Genomic DNA, 21,803 nt, shown 5'->3' on the forward strand with positions numbered 1-21,803 from the left:
TGAATGCACCGTGACATAGTTAAATAAGAAAATGAATGCTAATCCAATAGCTCTTTATTTACATAACCTTGAAAACCACTTATCTTTGACATGACACTAACAACCTGGTTATGTTCTGTCCGTATAGGGGAACCATCGTGAAGGCCAGAGACAAACTGTACCACACAGAGTGCTTCATGTGTGATGACTGTGGCATGAACCTCAAGCAGAGGGGCTACTTCTTCATCGAGGAGAACTTGTACTGTGAGACCCACGCCATGGCCCGCGTACAGCCTCCTGAGGGATATGACGTGGTCGCCGTCTACCCCAACTCCAAGGTTGAACTGGTCTGAAGTTGTCTGACTCTCACACAGCCCCCCCCCTCAGACATGTGCCTGCAGTCTTATCCACAGCTCCCAGCCCGTATAGATGTGTTCCATTTCCAATGCACTACATGTCCAAGCTGTTGCCAGGAAGTATCAGTTTAGAGTTGGATACTAGAGAGTGGGAAAATGTAGTTTCCAGAGGTTTTAAGTCTCTCTTTAATTCTTTCACACTTACAGCATACTCTTCCTATTTTGGACGGATTAACATTTTTACACCTGCTGAGTAAAAAAAAAAAAATGTTTTAATCAACCAATTAACTACAATTGAGGGCTTTTCTTTGTGTCAACAGCACTTTTAGATTATGTTGAAACATAAGCAATATTCAACCGAATGACCTCTCACATCTTGGGATGGTTTTCTATTTTTTTTTTTTTTTAACTCTGCCAACTACAATACCGTTAGCGGAATGGAATAGGGTCAAGCACCTGACTGAGAATGGAATTCATCTTTCACTGCTTCTCATACTGTTACTGCTACAATTAAAGAACCCCAGCTTTATTACATCTGTTGAAGTGCAATCCAGTGCCACGCGAGAAAGCCTTTTGTCTCTCCACTGTAAGCAGCTTTTAAAAAGCTGTGGGGAGCAAAGACGCAGGACAAGGCCATGGAAAATATCGAAATCCAGCCGGTGAATCTAGAAACATATGGGAATAATATACATTTGTTTAGTGTGGGTTTTTTTGGGGCACATTTGGTTGAAATAGACAGTTGTTTTTGGCTAAGGGAACATATTTGAAAGAGTTTGTCGCTTTTTTTCCTTATTTGATTTGAACATATATCTAGTCACAACCAGGTCCACTGAATGAATCACACTTCCACATTTCGAGGGAGGGAGGGAGGGAGGGAGGGAGGGAGTTTACAGTACCAGTGAAATGTTTGGACACACCTACTAATTCCAGGGTTTTCTTTATTTTTACTATTTTCTACATTGTAGAATAATAGTGAAGACATCAACACTATGAAATAACACATTATTTTGATCTAAAATATCCCCATGCCCCAGAGCAGTGATTGGAGACATTGTTCTATGTACTGTAGGGTGCCGTCTTTCGGATGGGATGTTAAACAGGTGTCACTTATCGTAAGATTAAGGGTGTTAACTCTGGTGTCCTGGGTAAATTCCCAATCTGGCCTTCATACCATCATGGCCACCTAATCATCCCCAGCTTACAATTGGCTCATTCATCTCCTCTCCCCTGTGACTATTCCCCCAGGTCGTTGCTGTAAATGAGAATGTGTTCTCAGTCAACTTACCTGGTAAAATAAGGATTAAATAAATGTAGTAACCAAAAAAGTGTTAAACAAATCAAAATATATTTTATATCATAGATTCTTCAAAGTAGCCACCCTTTGCCTTGATGACAGCTTTGCACACTCTTGGCATTCTCTCAATCAGCTTCATGAGGCAGTCACCTGGAATGCATTTCAATTAACAGGTGTGCCTTGTTAAAAGTTAATTTGTGGAATTCCTTTCCTTTTTAATGTGTTTGAGCCAATCAGTTATGTAGTGACAAGGTAGGGGTGGTATACAGAAGATAGCCCTATTTGGTAAAAGACCAAGTCCATATTGTGGCAAGAACAGCTCCAATAAGCAAAGAGAAATAATAGTCCATCATTAATTTAAGAGATGAAGGTTAATTTCAAGAACTTTTAAAGTTTCTTCAAGTGCAGTCACAAAAACCATGAAGCGCTATGATGAAACTGGCTCTCATGAGGACTGCCACAGGAAAGGAGTTACCTATGCTGCAGAGGACAAGTTCATTAGAGTTACCTGCCTCAGAAATGAAATGCTTCACAGAGTTCAAGTAACAGACAAATCTCAACATCAACTGTTCAGAGGAGACTGTGTGAATCAGGCCTTCATGGTCGAATTGCTGCAAAGAAACCCTTACTAAAGGACACCAATAAGTAGAAGAGACTTGCTTGGGCCAAAAAACACGAGCAATGGGCATTAGACTGGTGGAAATCTGTCCTTTGTTCTGATTAAAGATTTCAAATTAAAGATGTCCATGACTTTGTGACACGCAGTGTAGGTGAACGGATGATCTCTGCATGTGTGGTTCCCACCGTGAAGCACGCAGGAGGAGGTGTGATGGTGTGGGGGTGCTTTGCTGGTAACACTGTCTGTGATCTATTTGTAATTCAAGGCACACTTAACCAGCGTGGCTACCACAGCATTTTGCAGCGATACGCCATCCCATCTGGTTTGCACTTAGTGGGACTATCATTTGTTTTTCAACAGGACAATGACCCAAAACACACCTCCAGGCTGTGTAAGGGCTATTTGACCAAGGAGAGTGATGGAGTGCTGCATCAGATGACCTGGCCTCTTACAAACACCCGACTTCAACCCAATTGAGATGGTTTGGGATGAGTTGGACCGCAGAGTGAAGGAAAAGCAATCAACAAGTGCTCAGCATATGTGGGAGCTCCTTCAAGACTGTTGGAAAAGCATTCCAGGTAAAGCTGGTTGAGAGAATGCCAAAAGTGTGCAATACTGTCATCAAGACAAAGTTATTCTACAATGTAAAAAAAAAATATGAAAAAAAATATAAAAAAATAAAGAAAAACCCTTGAATAAGAAGGTGTGTCCAAACTTTTGACTGGTGCTGTATGTGCTTTTGGAAGTGACAAACATATCTGTGTTAGGAGCAAAAAGTCTCTACCCCTGAAAGTGTTGGATTAATTATGATCACTTACATGTGTCATGCAGCCTTAGGGACAGCAAACAGTGAACTGAAATAGTTGCATGAAAAGTGCTTTTTTAAATTTGAATGAAAAACTCAATCTCAAAGTGCTTGTTATTTCGATATCCACCGTGACCCTAATGTTTAGCTACTGCAATGCCAACTAGGACAGTAGTTCTTTGTAAATTATGTGAAATGATGTTGTCATGATGTTGGTGTTTTAGTTCTAATTGTACATATTTGTTTCGTCTTGGCTGTTTAACAAACATGTCTTGTCAGTCTGCCTTCACACGTCTGTGTCATTTAACAGCTTACCGTGTTTAGTCACAGAATTACCGTGTTTAGTCACAGAATCCTCTCATTTTTAACTTATTGTTTTGTTGGCACATTTTGTTTTGGTTTCTTCTATTTCTTTTTTAGCATATAATAAAGTGAAAAAAGTTATTAAAATCATACCCATGATTGAACATTTCTTTTACAGGCATGCTGTATTTGTTGTGAAATATTTGGAGAGTAGTACTTTAGCTTGTCTGTGGACACACTACATAGATATAGGGTTCCATTTTGTGGATTTCTATATCCTGGCTATGACAAGGCACTCTACCCACAGCATGTACTCAGACCTACAGCTCGGAGTCAATGCCCTGCGTTCCAAATGGCACACTATTTCTTACATAGTGCACTGCTTTCCCACTGGTCACCGACGTCGAATAAACTTCTCTTTCACGTTGGTGCAACGTAATTTCATTGACATGACGTGAAAACAACGTTGATTCAAACAGTGTTGTGCCCAGTGGGTTGGTGCCATTTTGGATGAACACAAATTGACTGATCCAAACCCAGAGACATCCACTTCCTAGGGCCTGTGACAACAAGTACTCCATGTTTCAATTTGTTACAAGCAGACATTGAACACAAAACTGCCTTTTTTGGATTATGTTCGAAATGTGTCATCCAAAACCTACACATAATGATTTTCTTCACATTTTACCCCCACAAAATGTTTTTGGAGAATATTGTGTGGCACTTGATGTAATATGAGAAGTTTGTGGTTTGTTTAAGATCAAATGTCAAGTTTACCATACAGTTGTGATGTATGGCTGAGATTCAATGGTTAACTATAATCAGAAACAGAAGGCAGGAGCCCTTCATACCCCATTAAATATGTCTTAACACCTTAAGAGAGAGAGCAAAAGGGGGGGGGGGAGAGAGTGCAAAAGGGGAGAGAGGGAGAGCGAGAGAGCGCAAGAGAGAGAGAGAACAAAAGGGGAGAGAGGGAGAGCGAGAGAGCAAGAGAGAGAGAGAGTAAAAGGGGAGAAAAGGGGAGAGAAGGAGAGAGAGCAAAAGGGGAGAGAGAGAGAGAGAGAGAGAGAGAGAGAGTGCAAAAGGGGAGAAAAGGGGAGCGAAGGAGAGAGAGCAAAAGGGGAGAGAGAGAGAGAGAGAGAGAGAGAGAGAGAGAGAGAGAGAGAGTGCAAAAGGGGAGAAAAGGGGAGAGAAGGAGAGAGAGCAAAAGGGGAGAGAGAGAGAGTGCAAAAGAGGAGAGAAGGAGAGAGCAAAAGGGAAGAGAGAGAGAGAGAGAGAGAGAGTGCAAAAGGGGAGAAAAGGGGAGAGAAGGAGAGCGAGAGAGCGCAAGAGAGAGAGAGAGCAAAATGGGAGAGAAGGAGAGAGAGCAAAAGGGGAGAAATGGGGAGCGAAGGAGAGAGAGCAAAAGGGAAGAGAGAGAGAGAGAGAGAGAGAGAGAGAGAGAGAGAGAGAGCAAAAGGGGAGAGAGGGAGAGCGAGAGAGCGAAAGAGAGAGAGAGAGCAAAAGGGGAGAGAGAGAGAGTGCAAAAGGGGAGAGAGGGAGAGCGAGAGAGCGCAAGAAAGAGAGAGAGCAAAAGGGGAGAGAAGGAGAGAGAGCAAAAGGGGAGAGAAGGAGAGAGAGCAAAAGGGGGGAGAGAGAGAGAGAGAGTGCAAAAGGGGAGAGAGGGAGAGCGAGAGAGCGCAAGAGAGAGAGAGCAAAAAGGGAGAGGGAGAGCGAGAGAGCGCAAGAGAGAGAGAGAGAGAGCAAAAGGGGAGAGAAGGAGAGAGCGAAAAATGAGGGGAGAGAAGGAGAAAGCGAGAATTAGGGGAAGAGAGATACAGAGGGAGGGAGAGAGAAGGAAGAGAAATTGGTCTGTTTTTGGAGTCCCAGTCATTAATTGAAATGATTCAGTAAATATAAGAGTGATGTGGTTTAGCAACGTGGCCAACAGTGAGTGACTAATCCAAGGCTTTGAACACTCATCTTAACAGGCAATAGGGTAACATTTTCCACATTGGTGACACATATGTTATGCTGCTGGTCACAAGTCAATCCCCAAACAGCTGCAGCAAGGAACATGGCGTTTAGGAAGTCGTCTCATACTGTAATCAAGCATGGAGAACATGATAAAGACTGACAACTTTGTATAAAAGAAAGCTTTCACAGAAGCTTAACATTTTTCACCATTACAGTTGAAATGCATTACTCTTTACATTCATATATTTGCAATGCACAGTAGCATGTACAATTAAGTGGAATCTATTTTAATGATAGAGATACTGGTCATCTCTGTATACCTGTCACAAGACACACTGGTTGATATTTATTTATTAACCCCCCCCCCCCTAGCTGAGAAACAAACTGCAGCCCTCATCCTCCACATACAACACCCATTCTCCCAGTCACATTCTGTTCAATGTCTCTAAAGCACACACATCCCTGGGTCGCTCCTCTTTCAGTTCACTGCAGCTAGCAACTGGAACAAGCTGCAAAAAATCACTCAAACTGGACAGTTTTATCGCAATCTCTTCATTCAAAGACTCAATCATGGACAATTTCTGATGTATGCATGATGTCTTATTGTCTCTACATTCTTGCCTTTGTGCTGTTGTTTGTGCCCAATAATGTTTGTACCATCTTTTGTGCTGCTACCATGTTGTGCTGCTGCCATGTTGTGTTGCTACCATGCTTTGTTGTCATGTGTTTCCGCCATTTGGTGGTGTTGTCTTAGGTCTCTCTTGATGTAGTTTTCAACTCAAATTTGATTTCTTTCATGCGCCGAATACAACAGGTAGACCTTACCGTGAAATGCTTACTTACAAGCCTTTAACCAACAATGCAGTTTAAGAAATAGAGTTAAGAAAATATTTACTAAATAAACTAGGGTAAAAAAATTAATACAAATAAACACAATAAAATTAATAACAATAACGAGGCTGTATACAGGGGGTACCGGTTCCCGAGTCAGTATGCGGGGGTACAGGTTAGTCAAGGTCATTTGTACAAATAGGTAGTGGTGTCTCTCTTGTCGTGATGTGTGTTTTGTCCTATATTTTAATTTTAGTCCCAGTCCATGTCCCCGGAGGAGGCCTTTTGTCTTTTTGTAGAGGGTCATTGTAAATAAGAATTTGTTCTTAACTGACTTGCCTAGTGAAATACAGGTTAAATAAAACAAATATAAAAAAATACCAGAGGCACATAAACACTAACTTCGGAAACTATTCAGACCCCTTGACTTTTTACACAATTTGTTAAGGTACAGAATTATTCTAAAATGCATTAAATAGTTTTTCCCCCTCATCAATATACAGTACACACAATACCCCATAATGACAAAGCAAAAACAGGTTTTTAGAAATGTTTAATAATATATTCAAATAAAAAAACTCATAACACATTTACATAAGTATTCAGACCCTTTACTCAGTACTTTGTTAAAGCACCTTTGGCAGTGATTACAGCCTCGAGTCTTCTTGGGTATAATGTTACAAGCTTGGCACACCTGTATTTGGGGAGTTTCGCACATTATTCTCTGCAGATCCTATCAAGCTCTGTCAGTGTGGATGGGGATTGTTGCTGCACATCTCCCAAAGCCACTCCTGGGTTGTCTTGGCTATGTGCTTAGGGTTGTTGTCCTGTTGGAAGGTGAATCTTCGCCCCAGTCTAAGGTCCTGAGTGCTCTGGAGCAGGTTTTCATCAAGGACCTCTTTGTACTTTGCTCCATTCATCTTTGCCTCGATCCTGACTAGTATCCCAGTCTCTGCCACTGAAAAACATCCCCACAACATGATGCTGCCACCATCATGCTTCAACATAGGGATGGTTCCAGGTTTCCTGCAGACGTGACGCTTGGCATTCAGGCAAAATAGTTCAATCTTGGTTTAATCAGTCCAGAGAAGATTGTTTCTCATGGTCTAAGTGGGCTATTGTGCCTTTAACTGAGGAGTGGCTTCCGTCTGACCACTATACCATAAAGGCCTGATTGGTGGAGTGCCGCAGAGATGGTTGTCCTTTTGGAAGCTTCTCCCATTTCCATAGTTGAACTCTAGATCTCTGTCAGAGTGACCATCGGGTTCTTGATCACCTCCCCGACCAAGGCCCTTCTACCCCGATTGCTCAGTTTGGACTGGTGGCCAGCTCTCCAAACTTCTTCCGTTTAAAAATGATGGAGGCCACTGTGTTCTTGGGGACTTTCAATTCTGCAGAAATGTTTTGGCACCCTTCCCAGAACTCCCACATAATCCTGTCTCGGAGTGCTACGGACAATTCCTTCGACCTCATGACTTAGTTTTTGCTCTGACATGCACTGTCAACTGTGGAACCTTATATATATTTTTCAATTTCACTTTTATTTAACCAGGTAGTCCAGTTGAGAACAAGTTCTCATTGACAACTGCGACATGGCCAAGATAAAGCAAAGCAGTGGGACACAAGAAACAACACAGAGTTACACATAGAATAAACGAACGTACAGTCAATACCACAATATAAAACATCTATATACAGTGTGTGCAAATGATGCAAGATTAGGGAGGTAAGGCAATAAATAGGCTGCAGTGGCGAAGCAATTACAATTTAGCAATTAAACACTGGAGTGATAGATGTGCAGAAGATAAATGTGCCAGTGGAGATACTGGGGTGCAAAGGAGCAAAAAATAAATAACATGGGGATAAAGTAGTTGGATGGGCTATTTGCAGATGGGCTATCTACAGGTGCAATGATCTGTGAGCTGCTCTGACAGCTGATGCTTAAAGTTAGTGAGGGAGATATGAGTCTCCAGCTTCAGTGATTTTTGCAATTAGTTCCAGTCATTGGCAGCAGAGAACTGGATGGAAAGGCGGCCAAAGGAGGAATTGGTTTTGGGGTGACCAGTGAAATACGCCTGCTGGAGCGCGTGCTATGGGTGGTGGCTGCTATGGTGACCAGTGAGCTGAGATAAGGCGGGGTTTTACCTCGCAAAGACTTATAGATGACCTGGAGCCAGTGGGTTTGGCGACAAATATGAAGCGAGGGCCAGCCAACGAGAGCATACAGGTCGCAGTGGTGGGTAGTATATGGGGCTTTAGTAACAAAACGGATGGCACTGTGATAAACTGCATCCAGTTTGCTGAGTAGAGTATTGGAAGCTATTTTGTAGATGACATCGCCGAAGTCGAGGATCGGTAGGATAGTCAGTTTTACTAGGGTAAGTTTGGTGGCGTGAGTGAATGAGGCTTTGTTGCGGGATGAGGCTTTGTTGCGGAATAGAAAGCCGACTCTTTGGTTTTAGATTTGATTTTAGATTGGAGATGTTGTGATATATACAGAATGTCTGGAGAGGTGGATCAGGGAATCGCCCGCAGCAAGCAACATCAGTGATATATACAGAGAAAAGAGTCGGGCCGAGAATTGAACCCTGTACCCCCATAGTTGAGGTCCGAACCAACTGAACTCTATCTGTGGATGCCAACTTTGCTTTGCGAAATAGGAAGCTAATTCTATATTTAATTTTGGATTAATGGGAGTCTGGATGGAGAGTTTACAGTCTAACCAGACACCTAGGTATTTGTAGTTGTCCACATATTCTAAGTCAGAACCGTCCAGAGTAGTGATGCTGGACTGGTGGGCAGGTGCGGGCAGCGATCGGTTGAAGAGCATGCATTTAGTTTTACTTGCAGTTGGAGGCCACGAAAGGAGAGTTGAATAGCATTGAAGCTGGTCTCGGGGTTAGTTAACACAGTGTCCAAAGAAGGGCCAGAAGTATACAGAATGGTGTCATCACCAGCAGCAAGAGTGACATGATTGATGTATACAGAGAAACGAGTCGGTCCGAGAATTGAACCCTGAGGCACCCCCATAGAGACTGCCAGAGGTCCGGACAACAGGCTATCCAATTTGACACAGTGAACCAGGCGTTAGTGAACCGGGCGAGGCAGTCATTTGAGAAACCAAGGCTGTTGAGTCTGACGATAAGAATGTGACGATTGACAGAGTCGAAAGCATTGGCCAGGTCGATGAATACGGCTGCACAGTACTGTCTTTTATTGATGGCGGTTATGATATCGTTTAGGACCTTGAGCGTGGCTGAGGTGCACCCATGACCAGCTTGGAAACCAGATTGCATAGTGGAGAAGGTACGGTTGGATTCGAAATGGTCAGAAATCTGTTTGTTAACTTGGCTTTCGAAGACCTTAGAAAGGCAGGGTAGGATAGAAATAGGTCTGTAACAGTTTGGGTCTAGAGTGTCTCCCCATTTGAAGAGAGGGATGACCGCGGCAGCTTTCCAATCTTTGGGGATCTCAGACGAAATGAAAAAGAGGTTGAACAGGCTAGTAATTAGAGGTTGCAACATTTGCAGTGGATCATTTTAGAATGAGAGGGTCCAGATTGTCTAGCCCAGCTGATTTGTAGGAGTCGAGATTTTGCAGCTCTTTCAGAGGTTTGGGTGAGTTGCTGTGGGGGGGTGCAGGGCTGTTGACCGGGTTAGGGGTAGCCAGGTGGAAAGCATGGCCAGCTGTAGAGAAATGCTTATTAAAATTCTCAATTATCGTGGATTTATCGGTGGTGACAGTGTTTCCTAGCCTCAGTGCAGTGGGCAGCTGGGAGTAGGTGCTCTTATTCTCCATGGACTTTACAGTGTCCCAGAAATCTTTGGAGTTTGTGCTACAGGACGCACATTTCTGTTTGAAAAAGGTAGCCTTTGCTTTCCTAACTGCCTGTGATAATTGGTTCCTTACGTCCCTGAAAATGTGCACACGCGGTGGCTATTCGATGCTAATGCAGTATGCCACAGAATGTTTTTGTCCTGGTCAAGGGCAGTCAGGTCTGGAGTGAATCAAGAGCTTTATCTGTTCCTGGTTCTATTTTTTTTTAATGGGGCATGCTTGTTTAAGATGGTGAGGAAAGCACTTTTAAAGAATAACCAGGCATCCTCTAATGACGGAATGAGGTCAATATCCTTCCAGGATAACCGGGCCAGGTCGATTAGAAAGGCCTGATGGCTGAAGTGTTTTAGGGAGCGTTTGACAGTGATGAGGGGTGGTTGTTTGACCGCAGACCCATTACAGATGCAGGCAATGAGGCAGTGATCGCTGAGATCTTGGTTGAAGACAGCATAGGTGTATTTATAGGGCAGGTTGGTCAGGATGATATCTATGAGGGTGTCCGTGTTTACGGATTTGGCGTTGTACCCGGTGGGTTCCATGATATCTGTGAGATTGAGGGCATCAGGCTTAGATTGTAGGATGGCCGGGGTGTTAAGCATGTCCCAGCTTAGGTCAGCTAATAGTACAAGCTCTGAAGATAGATTGGGAGCAGTCAATTCACATATGGTGTCCAGAGCACAGCTGGGGGCAGAAGATGGTTTATAATAAGCGGCAACGGTGAGAGACTAGTTTTGGAAAGGTGGATTTTTAGAAGTAGAAGCTCAAATTGTTTGGGCACAGACCTTGATAGTATGACAGAACTCTGCAGGCTCTCTCTCTGCAGTAGATTGCAACTCTGCTCCCCTTGGCAGTTCTATCTTGTCGTAAAGTGTTATTGTTAGGGATGGAAATTTCAGGATTTTTGGTGGCCTTCCTAAGCCAGGATTCAGACATCTGGGTTGGCAGAGTGTACTAAAGTAGTGAATAAAACAAACTTAGGGAGGAGGCTTCTAATGTTAACATGCATGAAACCAAGGCTTTTACGGTTACAGAAGTCAACAAATGAGAGTGCCTGGGGAATGGGAGTGAAGCTAGACGCTGCAGGGCCTGGATTAACCTCTACATCACCAGAGGAACAAAGGAGGAGTAGGATAAGGGTACAGCTAAAGGCTATAAGAACTGGTCGTCTACTATGTTCGGAACAGAGAGTAAAAGGAGCAGGTTTCTGGGCACGGAAGAATAGATTCAAGGCATAATGTACAGACAAGGGTATGGATGTGAATACTGTTGAGGTAAACCTAGGCATTGGGTGATGATGAGAGAGGTTTTGTCTCTAGAGACATCATTTAGACCAGGTGAGGTCACCTCATGTGTGGGAGGTGAAACAAAAGGGCTAGCTAAGGCATTTAAGCAGGGCTGGAGGCTCTACAGTGAAATAAGATAATAATCCCTAAACAAAACAGCAATGGACAAAGGCATATTGACATTAGGGAGAGGCATGCATAGCCGAGTGACCATAGGGACCAATGGGTAGCTAGGCGAGCTGGAGACACGGCGATTCAGACAGCTAGCGGGCCGGGGCTAGCAGGCTAGCAGAAGGGCCTCAGGGGGACGTCGTGATGAAAGAAGTCTGTTGTAGCCCCTTCGGACGGTTACGTCAGCAGACCAGTCGTGTTGGATCGACAGGGCTCCGTGTAGGTAGTTCAAGGGTCCAGGCCAATTGACAAAATAGTTATTGTAGCCCAAGGAGTGGCTGATGGACCTCTTCAGCTAGCCTCCCGGCTGATCTAGCACAAGGCTAGTTCCAGGCTCACTGGTGCTTGTTTCGGGACAGAGATGTTAGCCAGGGGTTAGCTACTCAGACAGCAGCTAGCTAGCTGGAATAATCCAGGTGAAAAGGTTTAGAGCTTGCGGTAGGAAACCGGAGATGTGGAGAAAAAGCAGTCCGGTATGATTCTAGGTTGATTCGCGCTGTGCAGACTGGCAGGACTTGACCGGGCTAAGGTTAGCTGATGACCGCTAGCAGTGGCTAACTGACTACTAGCTAGTAGCTAGTTAGCTGGCTAGCTGCTGTTGTGGGTTCCGGTTCTAAAGTATAGAAAGTAGCAGATCCATACCACATTGGGTGAAGCAGGTTGCAGGAGAGTATGTTGAAACTGGGGTTAAAAATATAAAAAATATATACGAAATATACACAGAGGAAAAAAATATATAAACACGAGACACGACAAGACAAAGACGTCTGGACTGCTACGCCATCTTGGAAATTGACAGGTGTGTGCATTTCCAAATCATGTAGAATCAATTGAATTTACCACAGGTATCTAGTTGTAGAAACACGTCAAGGATGATAAATGGAAACAGGATGCACCTGAGCTCAATTTCGAGTCTCATAGCAAAGGGTCTGAATACTTAAGTAAATAAGGTATTTATATTTATAGTTTTTTATTTTTTAATACATTTGCAAAAATGTCTAAATCTATTTTTGCTTTATTATTGTGGTGTCTTGTGTGTAGAATGCTAAGGATTTTAATCCATTTTAGAATAAGGCTGTAAAAGTAACAAAATGTGGAAAAAGTTGAGGGGTCTGAATACTTTCCGAAGGCACTGTATGTAGTAATGAAGTTACTTTACGTGACAGAGAGAGAGGGAGAGACATAGAGTGAGAGACCTTTACTCCATGGAAATAATACTGAGCTCCAGTGTTTCAACTCATCTCAGTTCTACTTTAAACACTGAGCCTGAGCTGAAAATAAAACACTTCATGTCTCTCAGTAACCGTCTGTGTTGTGTATTGTGGCCAAAATCACTACTTCAGCATCAGCTAGCTGACTGTCCATCAGAATAAACTTGATGTGAGGAGTGTGTTCTGAGAGCTTCAAACTTAGCGACAAAATGACCGGCTTGGCGCATGGCGCCAACAAAACACCTGAAAATGGCACCAACAGACAGGGCAGCCGTGCGTCTAGCTCCTAGGCAACATTGCAGTGTTTCGTTTTTTATGTGTTATTTCTTACATTATTGTCCCAAAAATCTTGTTATTACATACAGCCGAGAAGAAAGCTAATGTTCAGTCTTTGGATAATAAAGTTGACGAGCTCAGGGCAACGATTTCCTTCCAGAGAGACATCAGGGATTGTAACATACTCTGTTTCACGGAAACATGTCTCTTTTGGGATATACCGTCTGAATCTGTACAGCCAGGTGGGTTCTCAGTTCATCGCACAAGCATGAATAAATAATTATACGGGAAGAATAAGGGCGGGGGTGTGTGTTTCATGATTAACTACTCATGGTGTGATTGTGATAACATACAGGAACTCAAGTCCTTTTGTTCACCCGACCTAGAATACCTCACAATCAACCATATTATCTCCCAAGAGAATTCTCTCCGGTTATAGTCACAGCCGTGTATATTGCCCCTCAAGCCGTTACCATGACAGCCCTCAAAGAACTTCACTGGTCATTTCAACAAAGCAAGTTTGTATAAAATGCTACAGAAGTTCTATCAACACATTGACTGTAGTACTTGCGCTGCTAAAACACTCGACCACTGCTACTCCAACTTTCAGGATGCCTTCAAGGTCCTCCCCTGCACTCCCTTCTGCAAATCTGATCACTACTCCATTTTGCTCCTCCCTTCCTACAGGCAGAAACTCAAACAAGGACGGTTCAATGCTGGTCTGACCAATCAGAATCCACACTTCCAAACTACCAGCCCTCCAGACTCCTACTGAACCCGATGTCACAGGAACTCCAAAAAGAACATCAAGGACAACAACCACCCGAGCCACTGCCTGTTCACCCCGCTATCATCCAGAAGGTCAGTACAGGTGCATCAAAGCTGGGACCGAGAGACTGAAAAAAAGCTTCTATCTCAAGGCCATCAGACTGTTAAATAGCCATCAGTAGTACCTTAGACGCTGCTGCCTACATACATAGACTTGAAATCACTGGCCACTTTAATAATGGAACACTAGTCACTTTAAAATGTTTTACATATTTTGCATTACTCATCTCATATGTACAGTATATCACAGAAGTGAGTACACTCCTCACATTTTTGTAAATATTTGAGTATATATTTTCATGTGACAAAACTGAAGAAATGACACTTTGCTACAATGTAAAGTAGTGAGTGTACAGCTTGTATAACAGTGTAAATTTGCTGTCCCCTCATAATAACTCAAAACACAGGCATTAATGTCTAAACCGCTGGCAACAAAAGTGAGTACACCCCAAATGTCCAAATTGGGCCCAATTAGCCATTTTCCCTCCCCGGTGTCTTGTGACTCGTTAGTGTTACAAGGTCTCAGGTGTGAATGGGGAGCAGGTGTGTTAAATTTGGTGTCATCGCTCTCACACTCCCTCATACTGACTGGTCACTGGAAGTTCAACATGGCACCTCATGGCAAAGAACTCTCTGAGGATCTGAAAAAAAGAATTGTTACTCTACATAAAGATGGCCTGGGCTATAAGAAGATTGCCAAGACCCTGAAACTGAGCTGCAGCACGGTGGCCAAGACCATACAGCGGTTTAACTGGACAGGCTCCACTTAGAACAGGCCTCGCCATGGTCGACCAAAGAAGTTGAGTGCACGTGCTCAGCGTCATATCCAGAGGTTGTATTTGGGAAATAGATGTATGAGTGCTGCCAGCATTGCTGCAGAGGTTGACGGGGTGGGGGGTCAGCCTGTCAGTGCTCAGACCATACGCCGTACACTGCATCAAATTGGTCTGCATGGCTGTCGTCCCAGAAGGAAGCCTCTTCTAAAGATGATGCACATGAAAGCCCGCAAACAGTTTGCTGAAGACAAGCAGACTAAGTACATGGATTACTGGAACCATGTTCTGTGGTCTGATGAGACCAAGATAAACTTATTTGGTTCAGATGGTGTCAAGCGTGTGTGGCGGCAACCAGGTGAGGAGTACAAAGACAAGTGTGTCTTGCCTACAGTCAAGCATGTTGGTGGGAGTTTCATGGTCTGGGGCTGCATGGGTGCTGCCGGCACTGGGGAGCTACAGTTCATTGAGGGAACCATGAATGCCAACATGTACTGTGACATACTGAAGCAGAGCATGATCCCCCTCCATTTGGAAACTGGGTCGCAGGGCAGTATTCCAACATGATAACAACCCCAAACACACCTCCAAGACGACCACTGCCTTGCTAAAGAAGTTGAGGGTAATGGTGAAGGACTGCATGTCTCCAGACCTAAACCCTATTGAGCATCTGTAGGGCATCCTCAAACGGAAGGTAGAGAGGAGTGCAAGGTCTCTAACATCCACCAGCTCCGTGATCACGTCAAGCTCTGGTGAACTCCATGCCCAAGAGGGTTAAGGCAGTGCTGGAAAATGATGGTGGCCACACAAAATATTGACACTTTGGGCCCAATTTTGACATTTTCACTTAGGGGTGTACTCACTTTTGTTGCCAGCAGTTTAGACTTTAATGGCTGTGTGTTGAGTTATTTTGAGGGGACAGCAAATTTACACTGTTAAACAAGCTGTACACTCACTACTTTACATTGGTAGCAAAGTGTCATTTCTTCAGTGTTGTCACACGAAAAGATATACTCAAATATTTACAAAAATGTGAGGGGTGTACTCACTTTTGTGATATACTATATATACTGTATTATATTATATTCTACTGTCTTAGTCTTTGCTGCTCCAACATTGCTCGTCCAAATATTTATATATTCTAAATTGTGTGTGTGTATTGTTGGATATCACTTGTTAGATATTACTGCACTGCTGGATCTGGAAACGCAAACATTTCACTACACCCACAATAACATCTGCCAAACACGTGTATGTGACCAATAACATTTTGATTTGATGCATATACAACATCTAAGCGAATGATCTTCCATTGAATCAAGTGATATTGTCTTAGATTGATTCAGCTGGAGGGTTCTAACTTCTAACACCTAAAAAAATATATATATATATTCTTCCAAGGTTCAGAGGGAGATTAAAGTGCTGTATCTGGAAAGCATTAGGTGTGTGGTTCCCTGTCCTCTCCCTCCACATTCCCCTGGTGTAATTGATGAACAGGATCAAATGGGAACGCAGCTCCTTCACTTGATGTGCAGGATTCCTTTCAGTCCATTGTGCTTATGGAGCCCACTGTTAGGCTTTGTTCCATTTAGTGTCTGAAACCAGGCCTCAATCATTCACTCAGTCACTCCATCTCTCCTTTTCTTCAGTCCATTCCTCTCCTCCCCTTCCATATGGTACCAACCTGTTTTTTTTTCTAACAGTTGTGATTTGTAGTGAGTTATTGGATGGGTGCCTGTGAACAGCCTGGCCTCAGAGCCATACAAAATATACTTTACCTATTTCTGACAGTATGTTACTGTACCTACCAATGGTGTAGTCACTTGAGACAGAACCAAAAATAAGGAGGTTGGTTTCAAGAGGATGGGTGGGCGTAATCCGTGACAGTCGAGCAATCCAAAGGTTGCATGTTCCAGTTGCAATTGGCTCAACTGTAGCATTTTATCTAACCCTTCCCCGAACCCTTATTCTAAATGTAAACCCAATTCAACCTACCTGTTGCGTAAATTCACCTAACTTTTGTTGTGTATCGTATCGTTACGTGTCTATGTGTCCATTAGTAATTATCCTTTGTAGCTACAGCGCAACAAGCAACCTGGTCTCAGATAAAGACGTGCATTACTATACATCCTCCAAGAGGTATGATAAATGACATCATCCAATTCGTATGATATTCTACGGCCGGGTCAGACGTATGATACTATACGTCCTCTAATTTGTATGATTTTGTATGACCGCTATTCCCTTCATAAGGTAACCTAACGTAAACTATTATATTTGTCACAGATTTACATACATAATAATAGGAATTGCCCTGAGGTCACATTGCTGTGAAACCTGGGGTTAAGCGCTCTAGATACTACGGGTATTAAAGAGTGGTATGTTTGTTATTCCCAATCTACCATCAGAACAATGCAGCTTGAAAGATGAAATCGTTTCTAATGAGGTGGAATCATCTTAATCTGTGATCATTCTTTGAAATAGTTAAATTTCCAAAATGATTGAAGTGAATACGTACAGTAATGTAATGGTGTGTAAACATAGTTTGGTTGACGAAGAGAGAGGTTGTAGATATGAACTATTTCTCTCTCTCTGTCTCTACAGTATCAGAGGACATTTCTGAGAAGCAACCAAATTCCATTCCAATACACCTGTCACACAACATAAGAGAGCGCTTGCTTATTTGATACTTACACACAGCCTTGCAAATAACACTTCGGTTTCGATTGCGTTATTGTGCAATGCAAGAACGCAATAATAACAAGGCTGGAGGAGCATCATTCCCCATCTTGTGCATTTGGCTTGGTTTTTGTAACCATGTTTATTCCACCCACTGCTTTATGAGGATTTATAAAGGACCCCTTGAACCTCCAAATGTTTGGCTAGTTCTTATTGGCGGGGAGCTGTGCTCTTAGACTCATCAAAATGGGATTGAGAATAAAGAATGTCCTGGGTTTGAAAACGTTCACAGGCCGGGGGATCTTGACCTCCCTTAACGCTTGGGAAAAGAATCTACATTACCAGAGAAGAAGAAAAGAACGGAATGCTGTCCATCAGTGGAACAAGCATAGAATGCACACGGTATTTTGGCATTGTTAAGGACACGTTGATCATCCGTTGCCCCGTAGTTAATATGACACAGAGGGAATCTATCCTTGGGAGTTTGTTTACGTCCAGCGCGAGCAGCCAAGATCTGAGAGTGGCTGAGATCCATCTATGAGATGAGCTATGTGTTTATAAACACATGCAATACACTAAATATCCACCTTCTTATAGTTATGTATATAAAACTGGATATAAAAACTAAACAGATGGCTTTAGGTTTGAGAAACATGTCAGCTCCACCAAAATTGGCTAAAATCCGAGGAAATTTGTCAAATGGGATGACACCGAACACATCCTCTCCTGTGGAGTACCTTTCACCAAAACATCCCATTCTCATAGATCATCCCGCTTGTTGTTTCTCCTTTTCCAATCTATGACAACACTGCTTAGATAGAGTAAACCATAATCCAAGTGCTATCAAACAAGTACAATATATCCCAAAAATTAATTTTAATTCACTGTAATTCGAGAATAATTTAATATTTTGGTATCGAAGTTGTACATTTATCAGTGACAATGTGCAGTCTGATTCCTGGTCAAACATACACATTAGAGAGCATAGATACTTTCATTAACCTTTGAAACAACTACCAGGGCAGACTTTCCTTCGGTCTTTTTTGGTCATTATTGTTAGAGTATGAGTCAGTATTTTCCTCAAATTCCTACAGATTGTCTAAGGGGGTGGCCAATGGACTGATGGAGACAGGAAACAGGAAAGACCAGCTCAGCTGTCCCAAACATTAGGCCAGAAAAGACTGTCCGGCCGGAGGTCGCCTCTCAGGAACAATACTGGCAGGAGCTTCTCTCTCTCTATAATTCTCTCTCTCTATATGTCTTTCTCTCTCTGACTCTTTCCTGTAACAGCTCGCCCTCTCTTTCAATCTCTCTCTCTCTGACTATCTCTTGTACAAGCTCTCTCTCTCTCTCTCTCTCTCTCTCTCTCTCTCTCTCTCTCTCTCTCTCTCTCTCTCTCTCTCTCTCTCTCTCTCTCTCTCTTTGCTTGCACCCCCCTCTTTCTGTTTTTTCTTTCACGCTCATACACTCGGCCTCTACCCCTCCACTCTCTCCTCCTCTCCCTTTCTCTCTCTCAGAGCAGCGGGTGAAGTGTTTTAGTGGTGTCCATAGCAACTCCATGAAAAGTGCAAGACAAGCGGGCACTGAGATTAACAGGCCAACCGTGGGACTGCCACCTTGGCCTCTCTGTGAGAAATGAGACAAGGCTTCCCTTTCCATCAACAACTTGGCATCAACTTCATGAAAGAAGATAGCTGTGATACAATTGCCTGTGCGGTCATGTCTGGACTAATTATGTCTGGGTTTTTGAGTGGCATAGCAGTCTAAGGCACTGCATCTCAGTGCAAGAGGCGTCACTACAGTCCCTGGTTTGAATCCAGGCTGTATCACATCCGGCCGTGAATGGGAGTCTCATAGGGCGGCGCACAATTGGCCCAGCGTCATCCAGGTTTGGCCGGGGTCGGCCGTCATTGTAAATAATCATTTGTTCTTAACTGACTTGCCTAGTTAAATAAATAAATAAAAGTACAGCAGGGAGTGTCTTCGATCTTAAAGACAGAGGAAAGAGAAAGAATGATTATGTAATGCCTTTGTCATTTTGCCCCTGTTGACACAATTGGACAAGTTCCGACTTCGCGTACTTGAAGAGTAAGGGCTCGATTCAGTCAGTATGGCAATTTACAGTTGAAGGTCATTTCTGATTGAGCCGACATTTGCAGCGTTTGCTATGAATGCAGTCTCCGCGAATACGGAAGCAATGTCTTTACATTTCAATCCCTCTGTACTGTGGATCTTTGGCACTAGGTATTGAATCTAGGCCTTAGTCCAATTTAGCCTCGCTTTTTATTCATGAGATTTCCAAGCTGCACACCACTGATAAGAATGAGCACATTGTCTTTTTACGTGGAACGTATGCAGCTTCCATAAGATTTTGCAAGCATCATTATTCGTTCTTGGTATGACTACTACGTTATTCTCTCTCTTCCTGATTTTTGCAGCAACTGAAACACTGACCACGATATGAAGTTCATGAAAAGGAAAACTCTTGGACGTACATCCAGAACACAAAAATCCCCAACATTTCTCATCCAGAGTGCTATTCTTCGAAATGACATGAGTGGTGTAATTATAGACGAGTTAATATGACATAATGGCCGAGCCCTCCGCAGATGTGCTGGGTTTCCTAAAGACAGCCTGAGTAAAACCAAGTCAGTATATTAGGTTGTTAGAAAGCATGAAGTCATTACCAGCCAATGGCAAAATGTGAATCGCAGCCCTGGGAGACTGAAAATGTGAACATTGAGCAAGAGGGAGAGGGAGAGTTTGCTGAAACAATGAGCCGTTATTGTGAGAATGCACAAATCATGGCATGCCAGTAGAGAGGATGCTGCAATACCCTGCAGGGTAAATATGAGGTGGCTGGATTAATAGAACCAGAACCAGAGCATGAAGGCAGGGATCCAGACATGCTACTTGGGCACAGACTCCTGGCATGGGACCCTGTACTGAGCCCTGAGGAGCACCCAGCCAGGCTCCACCTGTTACTGCAGGTGTTCCACACACTGGTTCAAATTTCCCTGGATCTACTTCTTTAATATGTCGACATATCCTGGTGCCACATTGTTCATATCTGCTACGAATCAACATCCTGAGAGACATGTAACTTATACCATCACCCCCTCTAACTCCATCTCCCCCCAGTGCTGCTTGTGTAGCCTTGCTGCTTACAATGGTAAAGACATTCCGCTATGCTACTATTTAAAGAGTAAAATGAATACTTGGTCCATGGCTTTCTTTCCCAGAAGGGGACAGAATGTATTTTTGTGTTGGCCGACATTATTTTACCAATTAACTTATTCACCTAAATTTAAAAAACAGGACGGGTCTATTTTTTGCATTATGCTTTTTATATGGTCAAGCATTGTGTTAGCAAGTCTACACCAGATGGTTGTATATAAAATCAGCTAGTAGACTAGTGCTGTCTACACTACTAATAGTTTCTACTAAGCTCTGTACCAGGGGTGGGCAATTCCATTCCCATGGAGGGCTTAGCGTCTGCAGGTTTTTGGTTTTTCCTTTCAATTAAGCCCGAGACAACCAGGTGTGGGGAGTTCCTACCTAATTAGTGACCTTAATTCATCAATCAAGTACAAGGGAGGAGCAAAAACCCGCAGACACTCAACTCAGCCCTCCCATGGAATGAGTTTGACCCCAGTGTCATATGGAAACCATTTTAGTGCCTCTGAAGAACCCTAAATGGGATTGTTCTTTGAAGACTTGTGAAGAACAGGAAGGCCAGCACACTGTTTATGCTCCCAATTCACTGCTTTATTTGTCAAGTCAAGGTTTGGCGGATGCCAGGAGAACGCTGCTTGCCGACTGCAAACTAAGATTTGGTGGAGGAGAAATAATGGTCTGGGCTGTTTTTCATGGTTCGGGCTAGGCCTCTTAGTTCCAGTGAAGGGAAATCTTAACTCTATAGCATTAAATGACATTCTAGACGATTCTGTGCTTCCAACTTTATGGCAACAGTTTGGGGAAGGCCCTTTCCTTTTTCAGCATGACAATACCCCTGTTCACAAAGCGAGGTCCATTCAGAAACGGTTTGTCGAGATGGGTGTGGAATAACTTGATTGGCCTGCACAGAGACCTGACCTCAACCCCATCAAACACCTTTGGGGTGAGTTGTAACGACGATTTGAGCCAGGCCTCAGTGCCCAACATCAGTGCCCGACCTCACTTATGCACTTGTGGCTGAATGGAATTAAGTCCCCACAGCAATGCTCCAACATCTCGTGGAAAGCCTTCCCAGCAGCAAAGGGGGGACCAAATCCATAGTAATGCCCATGATTCTGGAATGAGATGTTCGACGAGCAGATGTCCACATACTTTTGGCCATGTAGTGTACATACAATTTGGTCCAAGTTAAGACCTAGGCAACAATAAAAAAAATATAATGCTTCAGAAACTGTTGGAATACCGACGCATATAACCATTATGCGCAGAACACAGATATAGATATAATTAGATATAATTATAGTTTCAAAAACAACTAACACATGTAGTATTTACAGAAAGTCTAATATATACAAACTGACCCAGTGGATTGCAGAACAAATCTACATATTCATGTAACAAATGCTCTGATATTAAACCTTTGGT

General features: G+C 43.2%; 1 protein-coding gene across 1 annotated transcript in view; it reads left to right on the forward strand.

The window, feature by feature from the left end:
• The window catches only part of LOC118391648 (solute carrier family 22 member 2-like), a 127,625-nt gene that overhangs the window by 62,408 nt on the left and 43,414 nt on the right, over positions 1-21,803 (forward strand). Inside the window, exons 7-8 of the mRNA XM_052457618.1 lie at positions 128-317; positions 13,609-13,782. Of these exons, the coding sequence (XP_052313578.1) occupies positions 128-317; positions 13,609-13,782 (364 nt within the window). The remainder of the gene's footprint in view (positions 1-127; positions 318-13,608; positions 13,783-21,803) is intronic.

Source organism: Oncorhynchus keta, chromosome 12 (genome assembly GCF_023373465.1).
Source record: "Oncorhynchus keta strain PuntledgeMale-10-30-2019 chromosome 12, Oket_V2, whole genome shotgun sequence".
NCBI lineage: Eukaryota > Metazoa > Chordata > Actinopteri > Salmoniformes > Salmonidae > Oncorhynchus > Oncorhynchus keta.